This window comes from Zootoca vivipara, chromosome 15, assembly GCF_963506605.1.
Source record: "Zootoca vivipara chromosome 15, rZooViv1.1, whole genome shotgun sequence".
Lineage (NCBI taxonomy): Eukaryota > Metazoa > Chordata > Lepidosauria > Squamata > Lacertidae > Zootoca > Zootoca vivipara.
The window spans coordinates 1638854-1664890 of NC_083290.1; the positions used below are offsets into that span (position 1 = coordinate 1638854).

Consider the following 26037-nt stretch of genomic DNA (forward strand, 5'->3'; position numbering starts at 1 on the left):
ATATGTATATTTTCCTATATACATAAAAATGCAAGGCTGTCATCATGCACCCTGATTAGTAGAATTGCCCCATGGCAATCCTGGATTTGCATAAAGAAAAGGGGAAGCTCTAGGGCAGGGTTTCCCAAACTTGGGTCTCCAGCTGCTACTGGACTACAATTCCCATCATCCCTAGCTAGCAGGACCAGTGGTCAGGGATGATGGGAATTGTAGCAGCTGAAGACCCAAATTTGGAAAATCCTGCTCTAGGGTGTTAATGCAGTGGGGAATGGCAGGGGTAGTTGATGAATGGAGTGAGCAGGGGCCTAGCCCAGGCATCCCCAAACTGCGGCCCTCCAGATGTTTTGGACTACAACTCCCATGATCCCTAGCTAACAGGACCAGTGGTCAGGGATGATGGGAATTGTAGTCCAAAACATCTGGAGGGCCAAAGTTTGGGGATGCCTGGCCTAGCCCCTAGAAATAGCTGTCACAGGGAAGACGGAGCAAGTTCATTTTCTGCTGCTCTAGAGGTGAGGATCTCAAGGAATGTATTCAAATTACAAGCAAGGAGGAAAAACTAACCAAAGTCAACAGTAGAATGGACTCCCTCGGAAAGTGGTGCCCAGAGGCTTTTAAACAGGCTGGATGGCCACCTCCCAGGGATTATTGAGCTGTGATTCCTGCATTGCAAGGGGGGGTCAGACTAGAAGACCCTCAGGTTCCTTTTCCAACTCGACAATCCTATGATTCTATGTGCTCGCCCAGCTCACCAGCCCCCTTGCCATCCACCCTCCACTGCCCTGTGATATATACACTCTTTCTAGAGAGAGAGTTATCTCAAGTAGCTCGGCGCAACCTCGCCAGTCCCATCAGCACCACCTGTACTCTGTCACACTTAAAAAGCTCTTTCATTTAGCTGGTGGGAATGAAAGGCCCACCAGCCGCTGCCGCCACCACCAACCAAGAGGCAGAAAGGCTGCTGTTGGCTCTCGCCTTGATCGGGCTTGTATTGCCAGCCGCTGCCATCTTTCTCCCTCTGCTCGGCTCACGCTGGGGCAAGGCCACACTGGGAGCAGCTGGGCATTGAGCTGCAAGCCAGGCTGGCGCACAAAGCTCCGGCGCTTGGGGAGCACAGCAGCCCTCCGGATCAATGGCTCTGAAAGCAATTACTTACTCGCCTTGCTGCCGCTGCCTCCGCAGCCTGCATGGCTGCGTCTGCCTGCCTGTTGGCACCTTCCAGATTCGCAAGGGCAGACGCCTCTCCCTCTCCCGGGGCCGGCTGCCTCGGCTCCAACCAGCTGAACTGGAGCCGCAGCAGGAGAAGAATCACGGTGGCAGCAGCAGCAGCTCAGGTGTGTGAAGGGAAGAGGACGGGACGGCCCACACGCCCCTGTGAAACCGGCACACCCAGAAAACCGGCAGAGCCAGAGCCGGCAGAGAGAGAGGAGAAGAGGAGGAGGAGGCCCCGCCCGGACCAGGCCTTACCTGCTCCAACATCTGGATGGTGCCTGCCTGCTCATCCAGCTCCTCCTCCTGGTCTTTGGCCTTGGCCTCCAGGTCCCGGAGCTGCTTCCGGACCTTGGCCAGAGACGCCTCATCCTTGGACTCCTGGGAAGAGAGGTCCTGCAGCTCGGCCTCCAGGGACTCCACCTTCTGGGTGACGCTGGTGATGCTGGACTCCTTCTCCTGGGGAGGGAGGGAAGTGGGGAAGGAATGCTTAAGTGTGCGGCAGGGAAGCTCAAAAGCCCCAAGAAATGGCTGTTGGGTGGAAGTGGAGGGAGAGTTTTCCTTCAGAGCACAGAGCTTAGGGAAGGACCCTTGCTGGGCTGAAGACACCAGAAGCCACACGGCTGAGGGGGAGCTCCAGCAAGGCCCTTTCCCAGCCTTCCCTAGGAACACAGGAAGTTGCCTCATACGGAGTCGGACCATTGGTCCATCTAGCTTGGTATCATCTGTGGACTGGCTTCCCGTCATCCGCAGAGACATCAGGAATGGGACCTTGGGCTTCCCGCACACAAGGAAGATGTTGCACTGCTAAGGTGCAGCCATTCCTCAAACCAGACCATTCTTCCATCATACTCAGGGCTGGTGACACTGACCAGCAGTGGCTCTATGGCCCTCAGTGGCTCCACCAGCCCTGCTCAGAGACACTGTTGGGGACTCATGGGACAAGAAAGGAGATTCCGGCTAAACATTAGGAAGAACTTTCCAACACTGGAGTGGATTTCCCCTGCAGGTGGTGGACTCTCCTTCACTGGGGGGTTTTAAGCAGAGGTAGTAGGACCATCGGTCCAGGATGCCTTAGTTGAGATTCCTGCATTGCCGGGGGTTGGACTAGAGCAGGCACCCCCAAACTTTGGCCCTACACATGTTTTGGACTACAATTCCCATCTCCCCCGATCACTGGTCCTGTTAGCTAGGGATCATGGGAGTTGTAGGCCAAAACATCTGGAGGGCCGCAGTTTGGGGATGCCGGGGCTAGACAATCCTTGAGGGGTCCGCTTCCAACTCTATAAGTCTATGATTCCGTGACTAAATCTGGGGCCTTATGCATGCAATGCTAGCTCCCCATTTCCTTTTTGGGATTTTTTTTGGGGGGGGGGGTTCAGTTTTCAACGCTGCAGGACAGAGCACCCACCTCAAGCTGCTGCTTGAGGCTGAACACCTCGGCGATGAGCATGTCCTTCTCGCGCCCCAGCTTCTCCCGGCCCAGCTTCTCGCGATGGGCCTCTTCGTGGGCTTGTGAGAGCTCGCTGTCAAACCTGTGGGCGAGAGAGACCCGTGTGCAACTCAGAGTCTGTGTTCCGCTGGCTGAGGATACCAAGCCTGCTCCCTCTGCCACCTGGGCTGCAGCAACAGCTGCCTTCCTCCACTCCTTAGTGCAACTCCATCTGCTGCCTGTTTAAACTAATATAAATATGTATACATTGCTGTGGAGTGGGGAGGGTGTCCGTCGAAGCAGCTCTCTCAAACGTCATTTAAAAAACACAAACAATAAACTGAAATTAAGAACCAAGAACAACTTCACTAAAAGCAACGCAGCAGCACCATTAAGAAAACTCTGGGGACAAGGCAAAAACAAGAGCAGGTCTAATTTAACAGAGCAATTGTGGTTGTGTTTTCTGAAGGATGGGAGGGCAGAGTTTAAGCAAGACTTCCAGGGCCTGTGCGCCAGTGAAGGTCTTGCTCCACATTCCCACAAACTGTGGCTCAGATGGTGGCAGGACATGGAAGAGTCTCAGCACTCCATAATGAAGTCCAGCTGGGAACTGCTACTACTAGGTAAGGGAAAGAGGCTGGGAGGCCCCAGGGCTCCACCCTGCTCCCAAGAACATCACAACTATTAACATTGAACTATGGAACTCCCCTCCACAGGAGGCAGTGAGGGCCAACAACTTGGGTGGCTTTAAAAGAGGATAAGACAAATTCATGGAGAGGGGGGGGGTCTATCTGCCCCCACAGTTGGAGGCAGCACTGCTTCTTGAATGCCAGTTGCTGGAAACCGCAGGAAGGGAGATCGCTGTGATGCTCAGATCCTGCTTGCAGGTTTCCCTGTGGGGCATCTGGTGACAACAAGATGCTGGACTAGATGGGCCACTGGCCTGATCCAGCAGGCCCTTCTTATGTTCTTAAATCGGGAGCATGATGGTGCCTGTCCTTGAAGCAGGGCCCTTGCCAAAAGAAGCTCGTTCAGGCCCAATCCATAAACGGAGAAAGTCGGTTTGGGAGCTGCTCACCTGCATCTGACCTTATCCCAGCAGCCGGAAAAGCAAGAATTTTGCTTTTTAAAAAGTTGTTTTTAATGAACTGCTAATACTTCCATTTTTGATGGGTGCTAGAACCACAATGGCTTGTTTCCGGAGAGATCTGAACCAGGCCAGTATTTATTTATGGCATCCCGAAGTATGGGAACTTGCTTTATTAGAAAAAGCTCAACCCACAAGCTATGCGCTTCCAGGGGGAAATGTTTCAAAAAAGAAAGAAATTGCAGGGGTCTGCTTTGCTTTTATTACATATGTCAATAAGGAAGAACACGGTCCGTCACCTCCCTCTGCTTATCAATGGATTTGGTTGATTCAATAATATATGATATTATTGCTCTCTAAGATTCATCCCACCAATAACACTAATGGGTTTTATTTTATCCCATGTTTAAAAGCATACTCAGACTTTTACTTTTATTGTACCAGCCTGGTGTGTGTGTGTGTGTGTGTGTGTGTGTGTGTGTGTGTGTGTGTGTGTGTGTGTGTGTTGTTAGTGATGTTAGCTCAATAAAAAATAGAAGGGGGGAAATTAAAGGGTTTCCTCATAAAAGCTGAATTCTGCACTTGCTATTGAACTGATTGCACGGCAGAAGACCTGACCGACGGGTGGATCTGGAGGCAAGCCTGCTCCCAGCTCGCTGTTTTGAAATCAACCTGCAGCCTCGATAGCTCTGGCACGGCCATGAAGAGCTCGTTTCGCCTCCTTCCAGCCCCCCTGCCTCCCTCTTGAAGCTTCTGCCTGCCACCCGCCTGCCACCCGCTAGCTGGGTCCCCTGCCAAGAGCCTTCCCCCCCCCCACCCCTCTGCTTTAAACCTGCTCTCAGCTGGGGGCCTCTCAACTCCTCTGTTTACAAGCCTTTAATTTCCACCAGAAGAGCCGCAAAGCAGGGAGCAAATTGCAGAGAATCCTCCCCGGTGCCTTCCTTGAATTGCTAATCGAAAGATCCTGCCTGTTATTGTCGGGGAGCTGGGGGGAAATTAAGAGAGGTGTGGAGGATGCAAGGTGTGTGGGAAGGTGGGGTTAAGGGCTTCCTGGCAGAGAGACAGCGAGCAGAAAAGTCAATGAAGATGAAAAAGCCTGCACAGGAAAGGAGGGCTACCAAGCATGCACATGCACACACAGTCTTCAGATGCCCAGCTAGCCTAGCATCTTGTTCTCACAGTGGCCAACCAGGTGCCCCAAAGGAAAGTCCCGAAGCAGGACCCGAGCCTCACGGAGGAGGCTAAGGATATGGATGGATACCAGCCACAATGCCACTTTTGGAAGCAGTATTTCTGCTGGGAATCCCAAGTGGGGAAGGCGCTGTTGTGCTCAGGTCCTGCTTTCAGGCTCCCCCCCTGGGAAATCTAGCAGACCACAGGATGCTGGGCTAGATGGGGCTCCCTTTGGCCTCACCTAGCAGGACTCTTCTGATGTTTATGGGTGGCGCAGCATAGTTACAGATCAAATCAGGGAAGCCCTGAGTTCAAATCCCTGCTCGGCCAGAGAGGGACAGGGAGAGAGACTGTCCCCACCTAACAAGCTTGTAGGTTTGTTGTGAAGGTAACACAGGGTAAGTTGGGCTAGGAAGTGGCCTTAAAACAAAAAGCAGCATCACCATAGATGCTGGAGGTAAAGACCACGAGAGGGCCTGTTGCTCCTCCTGCCCCACTTGTGGGCTTCCCAGGACTAGCCACAGCTGGAACCCAGAACGCTGGATGACGTGCAGCCTTGGCCTGAGGCAGCAGAACTCTTCTATTCCCTCTGCCAGCCATGCAACAGAGTTAACCAAACTCAGATGCCTGGTATTTGGGGCTTCAGGTGAACCCCATTGACTAGAGCCACCCAGGGGTCCTGCCCTACATCACCAGAGGCCTCAAGGACCCTCTCTTGCAGGGTGGGAGAAAGCCACAGCGGAGCCGGCGCAAGCTCCTCTCCAATTTCTATCCTTGGCTCCGTGGCAAAACATCAGTGTCGCCCGCCCATTTATTTAGTGACCCATGTTAAACGTCCAGTCAACTAATCCCCATTCTTCTTCGCGCCGAGTAATAAATAGCGGCATTAACGCGGGCTCTGCTCTTCGGAAATTGAAATTAATTAGGTTGATTCTCTCACTCGCTGGGTCTCTCTCTTTTCTTCCTCTCTCTTTCTGCCGTGTGATCATTACCATAATGAGATGAAAGCGTCTCCACTGCTTAATAACATTTTTTTTTCTTAGGAGGAAAAAAAAGTGAGCAGAGTCTCGTAATGGGAGAGGAGATGGCGAGGAAAGGAGAGGGGGGGGGGAGAAGGATGGAGGGCACAGTCCAGGCTCTGATGCTAACGGCTCTCCAGACAACTTCTCAATTGCTCATCATTAGATGGCACTACCTGGATTTGCAGCAAACAGCAGTGGAAGGGGTTTGGGGAGGGGACACACAGGCTGCCTTCTCTGGCCATTCTGCCCCTACAAAGCTGAGCCGTGAAATGAGATGCAGAATTGGGGGGGGGGGGTTAGGAAAGTTAGGTGAACCTCTGCAACACACAGGTGCAAGGCAGTAGCACCCACAGACACACAGCTGGCACCTTCCGCACAGGAAGGGACACTCTGTGATGGGACTCCTGCGGGTGGCAAGCTAAACTGGGGGTGGGGTTTCTCCTGGGGAAGGAGCAGAGAAACCTGCACATAGTTAAACTGTGGAACTCACTCGCAAAGGAGGCAGCGATGGCCACCAACTTAGACGACAGCTTTAAAAGAGGATTAGACCCATAGCTGCCAAGTTATCCCTTTTTTACAGGGATTTTCCCTTATGCTGAATAGGCTTCCTCGCGAGAAAAGTGAAAACTTGGCAGCTATGATTAGACCATTTCGTGGAGGAGGAGAGGGCCATCAAAGGCTACTAGCCAGGATGGCTCTGCTCTGCCTCCATGGCTGGGTAGGCAGCAATGCTTCTGAACACCAGTTGCTAGAAACCACAGGGAGATCGCTCTGGTGCTCAGGTCCTGCTTGCAGCTTTCCCACAGGCTTCTGGTCGGCCACTGGAGGACAGGATACTTGGGCCTGATCCAGCAGGTTCTTCTTATGTTCTTGACCAGGCATCCCCAAACTGTGGCCCTCCAGATGTTTTGGCCTACAACTCCCATGGTCCCTAGCTAACAGGACCAGTGGTCAGGTACGATGGGAATTGTAGTCCAAAACATCTGGAGGGCTGAAGTTTGGGGGTGCCTGTTCTTGACGGTCAAATTAGCACAATGCTGAATTCCACCCAATAATTAAAATTACACAACCCTGGGCGAAGGTTAAGGGACCTAGGACCGGACTTCATGGGCTGCATTGCTGAGCTGTGCTTGCACCAACACCCCCTGAGGCAGATGCTACAAGGGGACGTGAGAAATGTGTTCCTACAGAACCAGACTGAACAGAAAGTCAACTGGGCTCTATCGGCGGATCAGCTGGATGGAAGAGGCAATGTGGTGCGGTGGTTAGAATCCTGAACATTGACCTGCGGGACCAGGGTTCAAATCTTCCCTTGGCCGTGAACCCCACTGGGTGACTTTGGGCCAGTCCCTATCTCTCAGCCCAGCCTACTTCACAAGACTAAAATGGGGAGGGGGGGGGAGTGTGTGCACCACCTTGAGCTCCAACAAACAAATAAAATGATCTGAAGTAGATGAAGCATGGGTTTCTGACTCCCAGATTGTTTCACATTAGGTCCCTGGACACGTTCTCAGGTCAGATGGTGACGCCACCTTGTTGAAGGTCTGGGCCCAGTCAGTGCCTGGAGGGGGGAGACCACCTTGGGACTCCCCTCCCCCCTGCACTGCATGCTATTTTGAGTGTCATAGTGATGGATGTGAGAAACATTCCAAATAAGCAAACAAAGCCACAGCAACAGCAGAAAGAGGCCTCCCACACCCAAAGCCCCTTCCCTAAAAAGCCCCTGCTGGAATTCCTGATTTGTGCTAAGAATAGATCTGTACTTTGCACATGGAGGCCGCCACAGTCTGCAGCCAGGAAGGGGCAACGGGGAATTGGCACCGTTCTGCAACGGGCTCTGCCACCAACACCAGTGGGCTGCTCTTCCGCACCCTGCCCCAGCCTTGGGGGTCTGGTAAGGCTCTTCCCACTCCTACCCGGCGACTGGCTCAAGGCCCTCCCCGCCACCCGCCTCTCACCTGCGCTGCTTCTTCTCCAGCTCGTGATTGCGGCCTTGCTGGCCTTCCAAGTGCAGCTTGGTGTCCTGCAGCTCGGCCGTCAGCCGCTGGCACTTCTTCTTCAGCGTCTGCAGGGCACGCTGGCTCTCCTCGCTGTCCGCTTGCAAGTCGGTCAGCTGTGAAGGGAAGAGGGCCGTCAGAGGACCTGGGAGAAAAGCCTGACTGCGGGGTCAGGCCAATGGCCCATCTAGTCCAGTGTCCCTTTCTCACAGTTGACAACCAGATCCCCCAAAGGGAAGTCCACAAGCAGGGCCTGAGTGTAACAGCCCCTCTCCAGTTGCTGTTCCCCATCAGCTGGTATTCAGAGGTAGACTGTGCCTGGGCATGGAGGCTCTGCTATCACAACAGATCTCCTAAAGAAGAGACTGGCTGCTGAGTCAGGCCAAAGAAGGCCCATCTAGTCCAGTATCCTGTTTTCACGCTGGCTGATCAGATGCCCTTCATGGGAAGCCAGCAAGCGGGACCCAAGCACAGGAGCTCTCTCCCACTCCCGCAGCTTCCATCAAGGGGTATCCAGAAGCATTTCTGGCTCCTATGCCCTTTTAAAATGTGTGGTTTGGGGGGAGGGGTGTTATTGGTTGGTTGTATCGATTATGTATTTCGTGGTTTTATATTTTGATTTTATTCTGTGAACCGCCTCAAGACCTGCGGGTATAGGTCAGTATATAAATTCAATAAAAATAAGTAAATAAATCTAACCATAGAGGCAGAGCATAGCCATCTGTGGGCTTGGAGGGTACTGGACGATTGGCCTGGTCCAAATTTCTGCTCCTCCCCACACAATCCCCCGACCCAAAAAACCCTCTCCCATCCAATCTCTCTCTCTTCCTCTCACTTTCTCTCTCACAAAAGATTTAATATGTGCCACTACCAGACAACAAGTGGATCTCCCAGTGTGTTTACAGAGCAAACCGTTCCCAGGAGAATCAAGATAGGGTCACGGGGCACATGACACAGGCCAGTGCAATGGCCAGCCTGTTTCCTTCTTCCCTTCGTGGTGCCCAAGTCTGGCCAAAAATCCCCCCCCCATTTTAGGAGGAAAGAAGGGAAGGTTGGTGGGGCTCATTGTGCAACGGCAGCTAAGTTGCCACACTGTGCCAGCAGCCAACACGCCATGCCCATAAAAGCAGAGGCGGCAAAGCAGAACAGTGGAGGGTGCTTTTAAAAACTCAAATGGAACAGACAACCGGACAAAGCACCTCACAAGAGCACGCAACTCCAGCCAAATAGTCACAAGTTGTGGCAGAAAAGGGTGGGAAGAGCAAGGCGTCCTGGGAAATTGAGAGAGAGGGGATGCGCTTTGGCAGCACAGAGGAAGGGGCTGCCCGGTGCCCAGCACATCAAGGTGTGCTGAAGGGAGAGGGGGGAGGAGGAGGAGGAGAGGGCACGTGACTGTGTGTCAGAGAGAAGACTCACCCGTCGCTCCAGCTGCCTCTTGCCCTGCTGCTCCACCTCCAGCTTGTCCTCAAACTCCTGCTGCAGGCGCTTCTTGGTGAAATCGATCTCGCGGACGGCGCGCTCGTACTTTAGGCGCCACTCGCCACCTGCAAGGAGAAGGGGGCAGAGATGGAACAGAGGTTAGGGGGCCAAGGATGAGCTGGGAGGAAAAAAACCTTGTCCTTATCCCTGAGGCCACAGACACAGGCGGTGGCAGGTTTCACTTTGTGGAGCAAGAACTTGGTGGCAGATGGGTAGGGCTCAGAAATGAAAACGTAAGGACAAAAGATGAGTCTGGCTGGATCAGGCCAATGGATCCTCTAGTCCAGGCATGTCCAACAGGTAGATTGTGATCTACCGGTAGATCACTGGACGTCTGTGGTAGATCACGTCTGTGGTAGATCAGTGGCTCCCCCCCAAAGAAGCTGAGAGTCAAAAAACTTTTGACTCCCCTAAAAAAGACTCAACACCTTTGCCCTGCACCCCTAAAATGACCTGAACCACCAGTCTCCAGTAGATCGCAGTCTCCTGGAAGTTGGCCACCCCTGCAGTCTAGACTAGTTCTCACAGTGGCCAACCAGATGCCCCAAGGGGAAGCTCACCAGCAGGACCCGAGCGCTAGATCACTCTATCCCCCTGCGATTCACAGCAAGTGGCATTCAGAGGCACAGAGCCATCATGGCAAGTTGCCACTGACAGCCTTGTCCTCTATTAATCCATCTAATCTAAACACTTACGTTTCCAGACCAGCCTCTCCAAATCTTGAGGACTTGTAAGGTAAAGGTAGTCCTGACCGTTAGGTCCAGTTGTGACCGACTCTGGGGTTGTGGCGCTCATCTCGCTTTACTGGCCGAGGGAGCCAGCGTACAGCTTCCAGGTCATGTGGCCAGCATGACTAAGCTGCTTCTGGTGAACCAGAGCAGCGCATGGAAACGCTGTTTACCTTCCCACCAGAGCAATACCTATTTACTTGTACTTTGACGTGCTTTCAAACTGCTAGGTGGGCAGGAGCTGGGACCGAACAACAGGAGCTAGCTCCGTCGCGGGGATTCGAACCACTGACCTTCTGATCGGCAAGCCCTAGGCTCAGTGGTTTAACCCACAGCACCACCCGTGTCGCTAGTAACTTAACTTTAAACATAGAGACCAAAGCTTGAGCTATCTGAAATCTGTCTGCTTTGCATAATTCAGTCTACTGCCAAATAAGATTATGTATTTTGTGGTTTTATATTCCAATTTTATTCTGTAAACCTCCCTGAGACCTGCGGATATAGGGCGGCATATAAATTCAATAGAAAGAAAGAAAGAAAGAAAGAAAGAAAGAAAGAAAGAAAGAAAGAAAGAAAGAAAGAAAGAAAGAAAGAAAGAAAGAAAGAAAGAAAGAAAGAAAGAAAGAAAGAAACTGAGTAAGGACTGGAGAATGGACAGAGAATGGGAGAGTTGGACACAGCAAGACAGGGAGCAGGGAATGTGAATGTTTTTTAGGGTGGCTCACCTGAGTCATCGTCGTCCATCTCACCATTGAGCTCAGCAGCACGGATGAGACGGGCCTCCATCACCTCCATCTCCATGGAGTCCATCTGCTTCTTAAGAGCATCGTACTTGGCCTGGAAGGCGGAAGAGGCAAGCCATTTCAGAACACACAAGGGGCCAGCAAGGCCGCTGCCCTGACCCCACTTCACCAGTGGGGCAGATCCCGCTGAGATGCTACTGTGCAGGAGGAGGACGACAGGTGGCCAAAGGCAAGGTTGAGATCAGATGGGCCCCGAACATTATTATTGCATTATTCAACTGCCTTTTACATCCATGCTAAGGCAATTCACAAATGGTTATAATAAAAAATAGCTAAAAATAGTTTTTAAAGGGGGACAAAGTGAACACCTTAAGGCAGAGAGACATCCAGCTGAGAAAGCTTGTCGGAACAAAAATGCCTGCAATGGTTTCTGGAGAGTTCAGACTGTGGGTGCCTGTCGTGTCTCAACATGGATCCTGTTCCCCAGAAGGGAGGCAGCCGCACTGACAGCCCTGCTCTGCGTTACTGCAAGGTGGGCTTCAGATACTTTGGGGACACACGGTGGGAGTTTGCAGCAGCTGGAGGCTGGCAGCTTCGGCAAGCAGGCAGAAGCCCAAGGCTGCTTTCTTGGGGGGATTTGTTTCCTATTTATTGCTATGTCTGCGCTCACCCAATGCAACCTCAGGGACCTCCCCTGCGCAGGGGTCAAACGCTCAAGTCTCCTGTGCGCTCAGAACCACCACCGCTTTCCAGAGGGAGGAGAAACATCATGGAGAAACAGAAGCAGCACTCAGAAAAAGGCTGACCTGGCACCCCAGGGCTGATCTCTTGGGGGGGGGCAAGCAAAGTCCTCTGTGTTGTGTTGTTGTGTTGTGTTGTTGTGTTGTGTTTTGTTTATTATGTCAGGTTTGTAAAGCCATTTCTATGCTGCAATTTGGTGGCTCTTTTATTATTAAACTAGTGGAATTCAGCCCGTTTAAAAACGGGCGCTAGAACGCTGCTGTCATGCAGCGCCGGCATGGGACGGAGCTTCGGAGGTCTCCGAAGCCCCGTCTCATGCGGGAGGTGCGCGGCGGCGGGGGGGGGGGGGAAGAGAAGCACTTCTCCCGCCCTCCCCCCGCCGCGCACCTCCCGCATGAGACGGGGCTTCGGAGACCTTCTCCGAAACTCCGTCCCATGCCGGCGCTGCGTGCCGAGGTGGCGGGGGGGGGAGGAGCGCTTCTTCCCCCCCCCCCCGCCGCCTCGCCGGGCACCTCCCACATGAGACGGGGCTTCGGAGGTCTCTGAAGCCCCATCCCATGTCGGCGCTGCGTGGTGAGGCGGCGGGGGGGGGAGCGCTCCCCCCCCCCGCCGCCTCGCCGCGCACCTCCCGCATGAGACGGGGCTTCGGAGAAGGTCTCCGAAGCCCCGTCCCATGTCGGCGCTGCGTGCCGAGGCGGCGGGGGGGGGGAGGAGCGCTTCTCCCCCCCCCGCCACCTCGCCGTGCACGCCAAGCCAGTCCCCGAGACGAAGTGCGGCGCGGCGGGTGCTTTTCGCTGTTTGCCTCCCCCTTCGCTCCGGGAAGGCAAATGGTGAAAAGCCCCCGCCGCGCCGCACTTCGGCTCGGGGACTGGCTTGGCGGTGGCGGGAAAAAGGGGAGGAATTCCTCCCCTTCTTCCCGCCGCCGCCAAGCCAAAGCCGGCTTCCCTCGGCGCCTGCTGCCGCTTCGGCCGAGGAAGCGCCGTCCCATGCCGGAGGTGCGCGGCAAGGCTGCCGGGGGGAGCGCTTCTTTCCCCCGCCGCCTCGCCGCGCACCTCCAGCATGAGACTGGGCTTCGGAGCGGTGGTTGGCGGAGCGGCGGTTGGCCGTTGTCCCTCCGTCCAATCCCCGTGTCTCTGGGGTACATGCGCAGTACCCCAGGGACACACGGGACAACTGGACGCAGGGACAACATGGACATTATTATATAGGATTATCCCTTTGGGAAAGTACATTATTATCATCTCCGGAAACCACCTTTGGAAACTTCTGTCAAAGGGCAGGGAGACATGTGCTCATCGAATTAGGCCTCACCCACCCAATATACATTTAAAGCCCTATCATACCACTTTAAACCGCCATGCTACAATTTCCAGTATGGCTTAGCAACCAACCCCTCTTCACAGGGAACTCTGGGAAATGTAGCTCTGGGAAAGGGAACAGGGGGTCTCCTAACAACTCTCAGCACCTTTAAACTACACTCCCCCAAATTTTTGGGGGGGAAGCCAAGACTGTTTAAAGTAGCATGATATTGACTCAAATGTATGGTGTGAATGTGGCTTTAGTGCCACGCAGGAACCCAAGTGATCTGGCACAGGAAGCTGAATGACAACCATGGAGTCTTTCTTTGGGGTGGCTAGGTTGGGTTGAGACTGAGGGGCACTTGCTTAACCCTCACCCCCCCCCCCAATGCAAAGGGTCCTGGATTCTGCCCCACTTGGCTGACCTGCAGGTCCTTCATGTCCTTCTCTGCTCGCAGCCGCTCTGCCGTCTCAGCGTCCAGGAGCTGGGAAGCGGATTCTCCCGTGTTCCTCTCGTCGGTCAGTTCTGAGCTCAGCTCCGAGATCTGGAGATGGGGGAAGTAAGTGGCAGGGATGGGATTTTGCACACCACTTTCACTAACATGTGCCCTTTTTATGGACACTTTACCCTCGTTTATTCCTTTCTAGTGCAGATTCCTTGGCTGGAGACCAACACTGGAAAATCTGGATTAGGGTAGGTTCACTTTGAAATGCAAAATTATTTGATTTTCTCCCCCCCCACCACCACCACCCCTGCTGGGGGGTGAGCTGATCTAAAGTAGGTCACGACAGCAGTAGCAGCAGTACCCCCATCATCTCCACCCTACAAATACATGGTATAAACAAACCAACGAAGAAATGGCTCTCCGGCTGCCTGTCTGGGTTAAAGGTGTGTCTGCAAAGGATGGATCCTGCTGCACTAAGTCCTGGGTTGCTGTGTGCAGCTCCTGACTTGGCTCTAAGGATCCTGGATCCTCCCGCCCTACCCCCTGCTTCCATACAGCTCCTAGCACACGCTTCCGGGGCTGGAACTGAAGGCACGTTTAAGAGACGAGAGCTGGGGGGGTCCCGGGAACCACCTCACCTTGCTCTCCAGGCGGTCGCTGCTGAGTCGCAGTTCGTTCCTCTCCTTCTCCACCTTCTCCAGCCGGCTCTTCAGCTGCTGGATTTCCTCCTGTTCAGAAGGCAAAGGCAAGGTCAGGCCCAAGGCTGCCAAGCAGCAGTAGCAGCAGCTACCAAGTCCCAAGAGCCCCTGCCTTGGGATTTGGAGCCACAGCGTTAATCAAGAGAGAAAGACCTGCTTGGATCTATTATTGTGATTATGACCATCTTCAGAAGTATCCCACCTGCCCTCCCAACTAAGTCCAGGGAGGCAAACACACAAGCGACGGAATGATTAAAGTAGATTTAAAACATTTCCGATTCAGATGCAGAACAACATGCAGAAGGAGCTGAATTAAAAAGGATCAGGGAGCAGGTGGGGGAAAGACCCTTCCCTGAGACTCTGGGAAGCCTGTGTGTTTCATCCAAGGATAGAGACAGACCTGAGCAACAGGCCAATTGTTTTTTAATCTCCAGACAGGGAAATGAGCTGCTTGTGCTTGTCTCCCTCCCAAAAGGCCCTGGGGCAACCTGGAACCTGCCCTGCACCATCTAAGCCTCATCTGTGTGTCTGCTGCTTCCTCCCTCAAGGCTCTTACAAGACGCAGGCTAGTGGCTTCACCACCAGGCAACTTTCTTCCTCACCCTGCTCCTTTGATTTGTTTACTAATTAGCCGGGGATTAAGAGTTCTGGAGAACTCAGAAGCTTGCACACTATTTGGTGATGTTTTAGCTGCTCTAATGTGGAGTTGAAAAAAAGAAGTCCCTGCTACAATGATCCTCCAGTTAAATACCTAGCAATCAGGGCAGACCTCAGACACGTCTGGTGCTCTGGCAGGCAAGATAATTGCTACTAAACAGGTCAGGGTTGGGGAACCTCCAAGCCTCTGAATTTGGCCCAAGAGCTCATTCCGGGCACACCCACCTGTCAGTCACCTGATGTCACAGGATGTCAGGTGCAGAGAACCGTTTTCCCTGAACATAGTGCTATGTGCCAAGATTAGAGATAAGGGGGTCTCTTCTCTCCAATCTCGGCGTTGTAGCCAACTAAGCTCTACTCAGAGTAGACCCACTGCAAGCAACCCACTGCAGGCTTTAGCTGTGTCTATTAACTTCAGGTCTACTCTGAGTAGGACTAGCATTAGACGCAACACTTGGAGCTAAAAAACACAGGGCTAAGATTGGAGATTAACCTGTTTCCTTTGATGGTAAAAGGCAGCGGCGGCAGGAGAAGCTTATCACTGATCTCAGTGCTGGACAGTGCCAAGATCAGAGATAAGCCTGTGCTCGATCCCAGGCTTGAAATTTGAATCAACGGGCATCATACGATGCCAAGTGACCAACAGGTGGGTGGCCCCCTGCCCCCCTGTTAAAAAATGGCCTGTTTCTGGATCCGGAGGGCAGGCTAAAAACGCTTGTCCACCCCTGATGTCGGCAAAAGCAAGTCTTGCATGTAGACACAATGCCAGACGATAAACCCCTTGGAGGAAAGGTGGGATATAAATGTAATGACAATAACAGCCCTCCCTGAAAGCTTGGAGAGCTTCTGCTAGTCATCGCAGGCAACACTAAGCCAGGTGGACCAATCACCTGACACAGCATAAGGCTGCTCAGAGATCGTACGCACATCTTTGCCCCTGATCTGGTCCTCTGTGAGCTGAACTTCGATGAGAGGCCTGACGGTGGTGAAGAGTTTCCACCAGAGCCAGTTCTTCACTCCCTTGTTCTTCTTGATGTTCTTCTGCACACAGCGGATGGCCAGGTCTTGGATCTGCATCATTTGGGGGGGGGAGGAGAGGACACCTTGTCAATATAACCCTCCTGGAAACAGCAGCTACCCCCCCACACACACACACTTCCACAATGGGAGACCTCGGCCTGTGAATCAGTGTGGTGCAGTGGTTAGAGCATCAGACTAGGGCCTGGGAAACCAGAGTTCAAATCCCCACTTGGCCACTGGGTGTGACCTCGGGCCAGTTCCTGCCTCTCTCAACCTCACCTACCTGACAAGGTTGATGTGGGAATTAAAGGGGGAGTGGGAGAACCATGCATGCCACCTAGAGCTCCTTGGAGAAAGAGGTGGGATAAAAAAAATTGCAATAAAATACAAAACAGATTGAAAGCCTAAGGCGAGGGTGCATGTGGGGGTGTTCCTGGACTCTTCTGCAAGACTACATGTCGGGGAGAGTCAGAGAGGGAGAGAAGAGAATCTGCAGGCGAGAAAGGGAGTTACGCTTTCCCATCTTAAAATTAGTCATCATTCCGTCTCCTTTATTACTGTTTCCCGCTGGCAAAGCAGCCACCCCCCCAACCCTGGCCATAAAGCCTAATCTTGCCGAAAACATTGGGCCCGCTTGGCCGTCTCGTTTATGCACTCGGTAATAAGCGGAGGAGCTGACACAGCTCTTTAATCTACACGCTAACGGCCTCTGCCCGCCCTGCCGCTGCAAAGAGCTCCCCCGCCCACCCCCACCCCCAAGCAAAACAGGAAAGCTCCGTCTGGAGCTGCTTGCTTGGCCTGCAGAAGGTCCCTGGTTCAATCCTCTGCCTGACACTCTGCCTGAAACTCTGGAGAGCTGCTGCCAGTCAGTGTAGACAACACTGAGCTAGATGAAGCTGACTGCATGATTATGGCAGCTTTGCATTTTAATCAGCTCTTTATTCAGAACCATGAGGACTGGAATCTTTTTTTTAAGGGGAAGGGCTGCAGCCAAGTGGTAGAGCCATCTGCTCTGCACGCAGAAGGCCCCAGGTGCGATTCCTGACAGCATCTGGGGGGGGGGAGGCTAGGAACCTCCTTCCTGCATGAAAGCCCAGACAGCCACTGCTGCCAGTCAGTGGAGGCAATCCTGAACTAGATGAACACATGGGTGCGATTCAGCATAAGGCAGTTTCTGATGTTCCTACACTCCACCCCATCCCAAACCAACGGAGAGAGACAAACTTGTCCCTCTGTTCTAGAGCCCCTACCGGATTCCTTCCCCACCCCCAGGACTCCCATCCCATGCCTGGAAGAAGGTGAACTTGCCCTCCTCGTCTTCTCCTAGGGATGGAAGGGACCCTCACAGCCGCCCCCTAATGTCATGAGAGACATCTCCCCCCACAAACATACACACAGAGATATAAAATGTACATGTGCACCCATACACATACAGAGAGAGAGAGAGAAAGAGAGAGAGACTGAGACTCCATACCTGCTAGAGGATTAAAGATCCCTCTTCCCCAAACTTGGGGAGTTCCCAGCTGTGCTCTGTGTAGAGCTTGCAATCCTGGGCCTCTGCCCAGTGCCTGTGGGAGGCACAGCTGCCCATTTTAGGCCAAGCAAGGAGGCCGGCAGCATGAGACATAAACGCAAGAGGGGTGGCAAGGGGGTGTGTGGGTGTGTGGGTGTAAGAGAGAGACAAACAGAGACACGGAGGCAGGCTGACACTACCGTAATTCCCCTTCCTCCACCCCCCCTGGACTTCTAAGGGCTCCCGCTGCCCCCACCCCCAGAATACCTTTCTCTTCTTGAACTGCTGGCGTGCAAGGAAGCCCCGACAGGCTGCCTGGAAAAGCGTGATGTTCCTGCTCATCTGCTTATCCCGCTGCTCCTCCAGCTTGGGCAGTGTCCCTGCCCGGAAAAACACCTTTTCGAGGGGGGTGGGAGAGAAGATGGAGGGAGAAAGTGGGAAGGTCAATTCACAGAGCTCTATTCAAAACCATGAGGCCTAGAATCTTCATTTTTAGGGGAAGAGCTGCAGCAGTGGTGGAGCTACCTGGCGGAAGGTCCCAGGTTCAAGTCCCAGTGGCATCTCCAGGTCGGGCTGCAGGAGTTCACTGCCTGGAACACCAGAGAGCCACTGCTGCCAACCTGGGCAGACAATGCTGAGCTAGGTGGACTGTTGGCCAATGGGCCCATCTGGTCCAGCATCCTGTTCTCACAGTGGCCAACCAGACGCCCTTCATGAGAAACTCACAAGCAGGAACTACCGTAAGCCCAACAGCACTCTCCATGGGAGAAGAACTTTTGGTTGTTATTGTATAGGTAAAGGGGGCCCCTGACCATCAGGTCCAGTCGTGTCCGACTCTGGGGTTGCGGCGCTCATCTCGCTCTATAGGCCGAGGGAGCCGGCGTTTGTCTGCAAACAGCTTCCGGGTCATGTGGCCAGCATGACAAAGCTGCTTCTGGCGAACCAAAGCAGCACACAGAAACGCCGTTTACCTTCCCGCCGGAGCGGTCCCTATTTATCTACTTGCACTTTGACGTGCTTTCGAACTGCTAGGTGGGCAGGAGCTGGGACCAAGCAACGGGAGCTCACCCCGTTGCAGGGATTCGAACCGCCAACCTTCTGATCAGCAAGCCCTAGACTCTGTGGATTAACCCACAGTGCCACCTGGTCCCTGTTATTGTATATGCATTGCCTAAACACCATGCTCTGGGTTAGGGTAGGATATTTAATTATATATCTGTATTTTGTTGTTATATATTGAAAGAATTCAACAAATGATTTTTTTATTAAAAAACAAAAACCAGGATGGCAGGGGAGAACACTTCCCCTCCCCTGTGGCTCCCAATGACCAGTACTGAGTATTCAGAGGAATCACTGCCTCTGACCATGGAGGCAGAGTGTAGCCACAGACCCTGCAAGTCCTGCAGCCCCTCCTTGCTTCTGTTGAGGGGGATTTGGGAGCCAACCACCCAGTGAGCTGCCCAGCCCCTGCTCTGAGCAGCAGCACCAGAGGCTAATTTCACTTTGGAGCTTTCGAAGGGGGGTGGGGAAGGAAGGCAGGGAAGTACGTGCCCAGCTCAGCCAAGCCTGCCCTCCGCTCACTTTGAATCCACAGGCTCCCGGAGCGTGCCAAATTGTTGTGACAAACCTTCGCTTCCTCCTCCCCTCCCACGCCGGGCAAGTCTGTCCCCTCGCATTAGCCAGCGGTGAGGCAGCCGGCAGTGGCACAGCTCTGACCGAGTTACAGGAGAAAGAGAGGCCCCTCTCCGGTGAACCAAAAGCAGCCCAGAAACTGGCGCTGCAGCAGCTGCGTCCTCTGCCCTGTGACACTGGTGACTCCTGTCCAGTGAGGTACCAAGACACACACACACACACAGACACACACACACAGAGCTCGGTCCTAAGGGCAAGTCATGCCAGACTGTGCAAATTCTAGAAGGGTGCAGAGGGGGATGCCAGAGAATGTAGCTCCCAACCATCTGCATTTCTGTTTGCAAAAAAAAGATAAATGTTTCTAGGCCCAATCATTTATTCATTTATTACCCGCCCTTCACTGTGAGGTCTTGGTTTTTTTTTAACAGCATGAAAAACAATATTGAAAACAATTTACAGCAACTTGCAACCATACAAAGAAGTCGAGTCCTAAAAGCATACACCTCATGTGTCAAATGACAGGGGAAAGAGGTGCGTATTCAGGATTTTGCCCAAAGCTGTATAAGGAAGGTGCCAGGTGCACCTCTGTGAGGAGGGAGCTCCACAGCTTAGGGGCTGCCACAGAGAAGCCCCTCTCCCCCTGGGCCGCCACCACCCAAGCTTCTGAGGACGAAGGCACTGCCAAATGCTTGCTGCATTTTGAACAAACTGAAGTTTACAAGTCATCTTCAAGGGCAGCCCCACATACAGTATGTTGCAGTAGTCTAGCCTGGAAGTTACCAAAATGTGGAGTAGGCCCCGCCAGTCCTTCCGACTCAGCCTTTAAGGCTTGTTCCAGCCAAGCCAAATTCACCTACCCTGCAGGCTCTGAGCATCAACTGATTCCAGGGCCTTGCAAAGAAGTGTGCCTTTGCCCACACAATCGGATTTCTCTGGACACCCCTTCCCAATCCTCCCACCTGGAGGGGACACAGCCCACAGTTCACAGCCTGCCCACAGCCCCTTCCCCAGCCCCCCACCACCACCAAGTGAGCAGAGAGGCCCCTCCCTGAAGGCGCACAGGTTGGTCTTACCCGGCTCAGACCCATGTGGAAGCTGCTCTTCTCCAGTTCCAGCGACTCCAGGAGCTCTTCCACAGCCTAGGGGGGGGGGGGGGAGAGAGAGAAAGGCGCATCAAGCACTAGCAACCACATTAGCAGAAGGCATGCTGGTAAGTGTAGCCAATAACTGGAGCCCAGCGATGACAGCCCAGCTGCAGAGTGCCGGCTTTCCATGCAGTTCAAGGGCAGCTCCAGGTGTGGCTGGCAGAGGCTGCTAACCAAAACCCGGGGGGGGGGGGCCCTCTGCCAGTCAGTGTAGACAACACTGGTCTGGACAGCCTAACAGTCTGGTTTTATATAAGACAGCTTCCTCTTTTGGTTTTGTTCTTGTTTCCATTATGAATTTTGTGTTTTTATCGTCTATTTTTATGTTGTGAACTGTCCTGAGATCTACGGATGAAGGGCAGTATACAAATTTAATAAATAATACTAATTTTGTAAAATTTGTATGTTGCTTTTTTAAAAAAACAACAACTGATTAAACGGGCAAAAAAATGGTTATAAGTTACAGACAGAGCAGTGGGAACATATGTGGACTAAGTGGTTTAAATTTACATTGCGTTATGATCTTAAAGGGAACTTTTCATAAAATGATGTTCCGTTGGGCATCTATTTGGAATGTACAGTGGTACCTCGGTTTATGAACACAATTGGTTCTGGAAGTCTGTTCATAAACTGAAGCGTTCATAAACTGAAGCGAACTTTCCCATTGAAAGTAATGGAAAGTGGATTAATCCGTTCCAGACGGGTCCGCGGAGTACTCAACATGAAGCGTACTTAACCCGAAGCATGGGTGCAATTGGTTCCGGAAGTCTGTTCATAAACTGAAGCGTTCATAAACTGAAGCGAACTTTCCCATTGAAAGTAATGGAAAGTGGATTAATCCGTTCCAGATGGGTCTGCGGCATTCGTAAACCGAAAATTCGTAAACCGAGGTGTTCATAAACCGAGGTTCCACTGTATATTGGTGTTTCAACTGTTTGCTGGAAGGCAGCTTCCGACGTAGCTGCGCTGCTCCTCACCCCTAGGCAGGCAGTGCAGGACCCTGTTAGTGCCCAGAGAGTTCTGGGCCCGTTTCCTGACTGTCCATTGCACATGCAGCCGCCCCCACCCACCCCCAACGTCTCGGCCTCAATAGCCTACGTACCCGCCTCTCGTCCGTGACGATGTAATTGCGCCCGTGCTTCTTGGTCAGGTGAGGGGCCAGGACGTCAAAGCGCCGCCGGAACTCCGCAAAGACCAGGTGGTCAGGATAGCCTGTGGCACAGAAGCAGAGGGCCATTAATGGAGCACGGCTGGAATTTGGAGAAGAGCACAGGGCGGGGAAAATGATACCAGAACGCAGGCTCATCCAGTGGAGCGGAATGTTTGAAGATCCAGGACTATACAAAATAAATGTCTCCCCGTAGTGCATTGTTAACCTACGGGACTCCCTCCCACAGGAGGCAGTGACGGCCACCAACTTGGATGGATTTAAAAGAAGATTAGAGAAATTCACAGAGGAGATAGCTATTAGTGGCTTCCAGCAGTAGGAAGAAGCCAGATGCTCACAGACAGAGGACGAAGATGACAGTGACAGCTTGCTGTTTGCATCTAATACCTAGTAGACCCGGGGTGTCCAACAGGTCGATTGTTATCTACCTGTCGATCGCAGGATGTACCTGGTTGATCGCGGGACCCAGATCCCGCCCCCCCCCCCAGCAAGGAAAAAAATGTTCAACAACTATGGCTGAATCTCCCCCCAAAAAAGCTCAACAACTTCGGCTGATCCTCCCCCAAAAGAAGCTCAACAGCTCAATCCAATGGGTAGATCACTGCCAGTTTATTTATAGTGGGAGTAGGTTGCATACTCTTGGAAGTTTGACACCTTTAAGGTAGACTGCGTCTGTACATAGAGGCCCCACTATACGAATTCATGGCTGTAGGCTGTAGGTTAATCATACAAGTTTTAAAAGTACATACAGGTTTTAAAAATGTGTTTGTGTGTCACAGCCGGCATCATCTTAGAACACATCAATACATCTTTATTTATCCAGGTTTTACGGCCAATTGTTTTGTGAAGTTTTTATTTTGCTGGTTTTAACTACCGTCTGTAATATATTACTATTTTGTTCTGAATTTTCTCCTTGGGCTCCCTTTGGAGATATTTGCATGCCATCTACTGCCCAATTATAAGTTTTGTTTTTCAAGCACAAACATGAAAAGAAGCAACAGGAATTCTCTGCCAAAAGATTCTCTTGTGGCTTTTTCAAAGACTTTGATACATACCACCAGCTTCTTCTTTAAAAAAAAAGCATTAGGAATTAGAAATACAGAAAAAGCCAACACTTTTTTAAAAAATGGTTAAATGTTCTCGCCCTGCTAATAACCATATCAACAGGAAACAGCAACCCTCCCCATCTTTCATGAAGATGCACAAAAGGAACTACAACTTCAGCACAACGCAAGAAAACAAAGCCACAGGGGTTTTCTGCCGAAAACATTCTCCTGCGGCTTTTTGAAAAAAGACTTATCAAATATCTGAAGGGCTGTCACATGGAAGATGCAGAAAGCTTGTTTTCTGCTGCTCCAGAGGTATGACCCGAACCGACGGGAGTCAAATTATCAATGGCTACTAGCCACGATGACGATGCCCTGCCTCCGCAGCTAGAGGCAAAGATGCTGCCAAATGCCAGTTGTTGGAGATCACGGGAGGGGAGAGGGATCATGTGAGGGTTGACCCCAGGCATCTGGTTGGGCACTGTGAGAGGAGGAGGCTCCACTAGATGGGCCTGACCCAGAAGGTTCTTACCTTCTTAAAGGAGATTCCAACTGAAATGTAGGAGGAATTTCCCGATGGCAAGAGCCATCCAACGTGGAACGGGCTCCCTTGGAAAGTGGCGGACTCTCCTTCACTGGAGGTGGTCATCTGTTCAGGAATTTTAAACTACCAGTATTCCTCCTGCACTGCATGGGGTTGGACTAGATGACCCCTGGCATTCCCCTCCCAGCTCTACAATTCTATGATTCATTGGAGATTTTTGAACAGAGGTCAGAGGGCCACCTGTCTGGGATTTTCACGTTGCGATTTCTGCATTGTAGGTTATACTAGGTGAGGTACCTTCCAACTCGACACTTCTATTATTCTAGTACACACACACACAGAGAGAGAGAGAGAGAGATGCACAGAGGAGAAAACAGGCATCACCCAAACTCTTCTGCATTGCAGGGGGGTGGAGTAGATAACCCTTGGAGTTCCCCTCCCAACTCCACAATTCCATGATTCTGTGGCTTTAGTAAATACACGGCAGCCTTACAGTGCAAACCAGAATGCACATCTCCACATTTAACAAGGAATATATGTGCCTCTGACAACACCAAAGGCCGAGGGTAAAACACAAATGCACACCGACACGAGGGAAGGGACTAGGTGACCCAGCCTTTGCTTGCTAACTTCCCTGCAGCTCCCATTCAACCCAAAATCAGTAGACTGACGGAGGATTGGTCCGCCCCACGCTCAAATTCCAAATATGGCCATGAGGAGGGAGAGGAGGCTCCCCCTGGCATGGAAAAACTTGGCTGGCATGCTGAGATCGGCCAGGGAGTCATCTGAGACACAGAGCAGGAGAATGACCCACCCCTCCCCAAAGGCCTCGCTATAAGACGGCGCTCAGCGTGTCAATTGCCATCTTTGGTTGTGCAGCAGCTCTCTGGGATGGGGGGAGAAGCTTTAGCCTGCAAGGTGCGGGGCGTTTGATGACACACAACCCCCCAGAACTGAGCCTTGCAGGAGGCAACGGTCCAGGGGCGCAGAGCTTATTTAGAAAGAGAACGACATTCGCAGGCGGCACCTCAGCAAACTTCTCATTTCGCAGTTAAGAGTCTAAACACTGGATTAGGACTTGGCTCTCCAGGGGAGATAAAAGCTTGAGTGTGCAAGAGAAACAGGCGGTTCTCCAGAAGCAGGGAGGGAAGAGCAATGGGAAGCTGCCTTACACTAGGCGAGACGTGTTCATCTAAGCCCTGTATTGCCTACTCTGACCGGCAGTGGCTCTCCAGGGGAGCTCAGGCAGAGAGGGGGCTTCTCCGTGACTTGTAGCCTGATCCTTTTATAAAGCCAGGGGGCCTTCTGGGTGCAAAGAATTTGCTGCCCCCCTAAGCTACAGACCAGGGGCGGCTGGTGCCCATTGGGACAGGTGGGGAGAGAGGCAGGGACAACTCATGCTAGTTTTGTCCCCATCCTCCCTGTTGACTTCTACAAGGGGCAACGCTGAGACTGGGGAGGAGGAAGCTGAGAAGCAGTTCTATCTTCTGTGTTGGTTGTAAGGCAGATGGGGCTGGGGGCTGGCGGAGGGTAGCCTAGGGTTGAATGCCCCAGTTGCCCAAATGGATCAGCCTCCACTGCTACTTCGATTTGGCTTTTTGGGTGGTCCTGTCTCTTGAGAATACGGGAGGCTGGATTAGATGCCCTTTGCCCTCTCTTCCTAGTCTCTGTCAGCACACGGTTGGTTGGCATTTGTCTGCCTCGGGAGGCAATGGAGGAGTGAAGTCAAACTGTCGGAAGGTTACAGCACCTGCTGTGGCTGGAGAAGCCCATACAGGAGAGACATGTTCTGTTGCAGCTGGGGCAGAGGAAGATGCCCGGTTGTGCTGCTGCAAGTTTTAAAACTACAGTGGTACCTCAGTTTAAGAACAGCCCTGTTTACGAACTATTCAGTTTACGAACTCTGCAAAACCAGAAGTAGTGTCCTGGTTTGCGAACTTTACCTTGGTCTAAGAATGGAAGCCGAACACTGGAAGGGAAGCCTCATTAGGGAAAGCGTGCCTCAGTTTAAGAATGGACTTCCGGAACGGATTAAGTTCGTAAACTGAGGTACTACTGTATATTGTTTACTAGAGTCAAAGCTATGTGCAAAGATTCCTTCCCACCCCCCCAAAAAATCTCCCTTCAACTCATGGTGGAGCGGGGGGGGGGTGTGAGTTATGGCTTAATCTCTCATTGCAGCAGACAGGCAGGAGCTACACTCCCGACTGGTAGAGGCTCTGCAGGGAGATTCTGCAACACGTCACTGACACAATAAAAGCGTCAATAGTGGTGGGTGTGCATTCCGCATTCTGCTTTATTAGTAGCTCTGCAATGTTTTCCCCATGCTATTGGCATCTGGAGGGACGCTCACACAACTATTGTGCAACAGAAAGTAAGCCGGTGCATTTTGGGCATTAAATGTTACAAGATTCCAGGAGGAAGGTACAGGGTGAGCGTGGATTGGCAAGGAAGCAGTATGGATGCCCCAAAACGCCTGCAGGCAAGAACACTACTGAAAGGGGGGTAGTGGATAACTTCCCCGATACCATCTGAATACCATCCTGAGTGCTCCATTTTGAAAGACATCCGGAAGGACCCAGGGTTGCTGCTGTTATTGCTATGATGATGATGATTATGATCATATTAATGACCTGTCCTTCACTGAAAGGCCCCTGGGCAGGATACAGCATTAAAACACAGTACTGTATTAAAAACAATGACAAACAATTTACAATTATAAAGATAAGATGGGTCCTAAAACCATACACCACAAGTGCCAAAAGTCAGGGTAAAGAGGTGTCTCTTCAGCAATTTCCAGAAGCTGCATAATGGTGTCAAGCCCCACAGCTGAGGAGCCACCACAGAAAAGGCCCTCTCCCCCCTCCAAGCCTCTGAGCATGATCTCAGCACCCGAGAGGGTCTGTAGAGCTGAAGGAATAAGCCCTACAGATTCATTCCGTTTGCACCAGGCCCTCTGAGGAAAGCCTGCAATGGAAGCGAGGGGCTGCCCCATAGCTCCCTACCCCTCCTCCCCTGCACAGCGAGTCCCTCCTTGTTGAAAAGGGGTTCATCCACACTGCTTCCCCCCTCCTCCCGGCTCGGGACGCGCCACGTGCCCACCTGCACCCCCATCCCACCCCACCCGCAGGCAGAGGGAACTAGAATGGATTCAGCTTATTGACTGTATACGGATTGCAATTAAATTTATGGGCAGAGATAGCGATGTTGATTCTTCAGGTCTTAATTAATCATCAGCATCATCGACCAGAGCAGCAGA

The 26037-nt window shown here is 52.3% G+C and overlaps 1 protein-coding gene across 11 annotated transcripts in view; it reads right to left on the minus strand.

The window, feature by feature from the left end:
• Positions 1-26037, minus strand: part of MYO18A (myosin XVIIIA) — a 149584-nt gene that overhangs the window by 31039 nt on the left and 92508 nt on the right. For all 11 annotated transcript variants that reach the window (XM_035139745.2, XM_035139744.2, XM_060268635.1 and 8 more), the window contains 11 exons: positions 21123-21232; positions 19949-20014; positions 17511-17639; positions 15638-15781; positions 13994-14083; positions 13335-13454; positions 10853-10964; positions 9337-9464; positions 7882-8036; positions 2621-2744; positions 1468-1668 (listed from right to left, as the gene is read on the minus strand). In XM_035139745.2, coding sequence (XP_034995636.1) covers positions 1468-1668; positions 2621-2744; positions 7882-8036; positions 9337-9464; positions 10853-10964; positions 13335-13454; positions 13994-14083; positions 15638-15781; positions 17511-17639; positions 19949-20014; positions 21123-21232 — 1379 coding nt within the window. The remainder of the gene's footprint in view (positions 1-1467; positions 1669-2620; positions 2745-7881; positions 8037-9336; positions 9465-10852; positions 10965-13334; positions 13455-13993; positions 14084-15637; positions 15782-17510; positions 17640-19948; positions 20015-21122; positions 21233-26037) is intronic.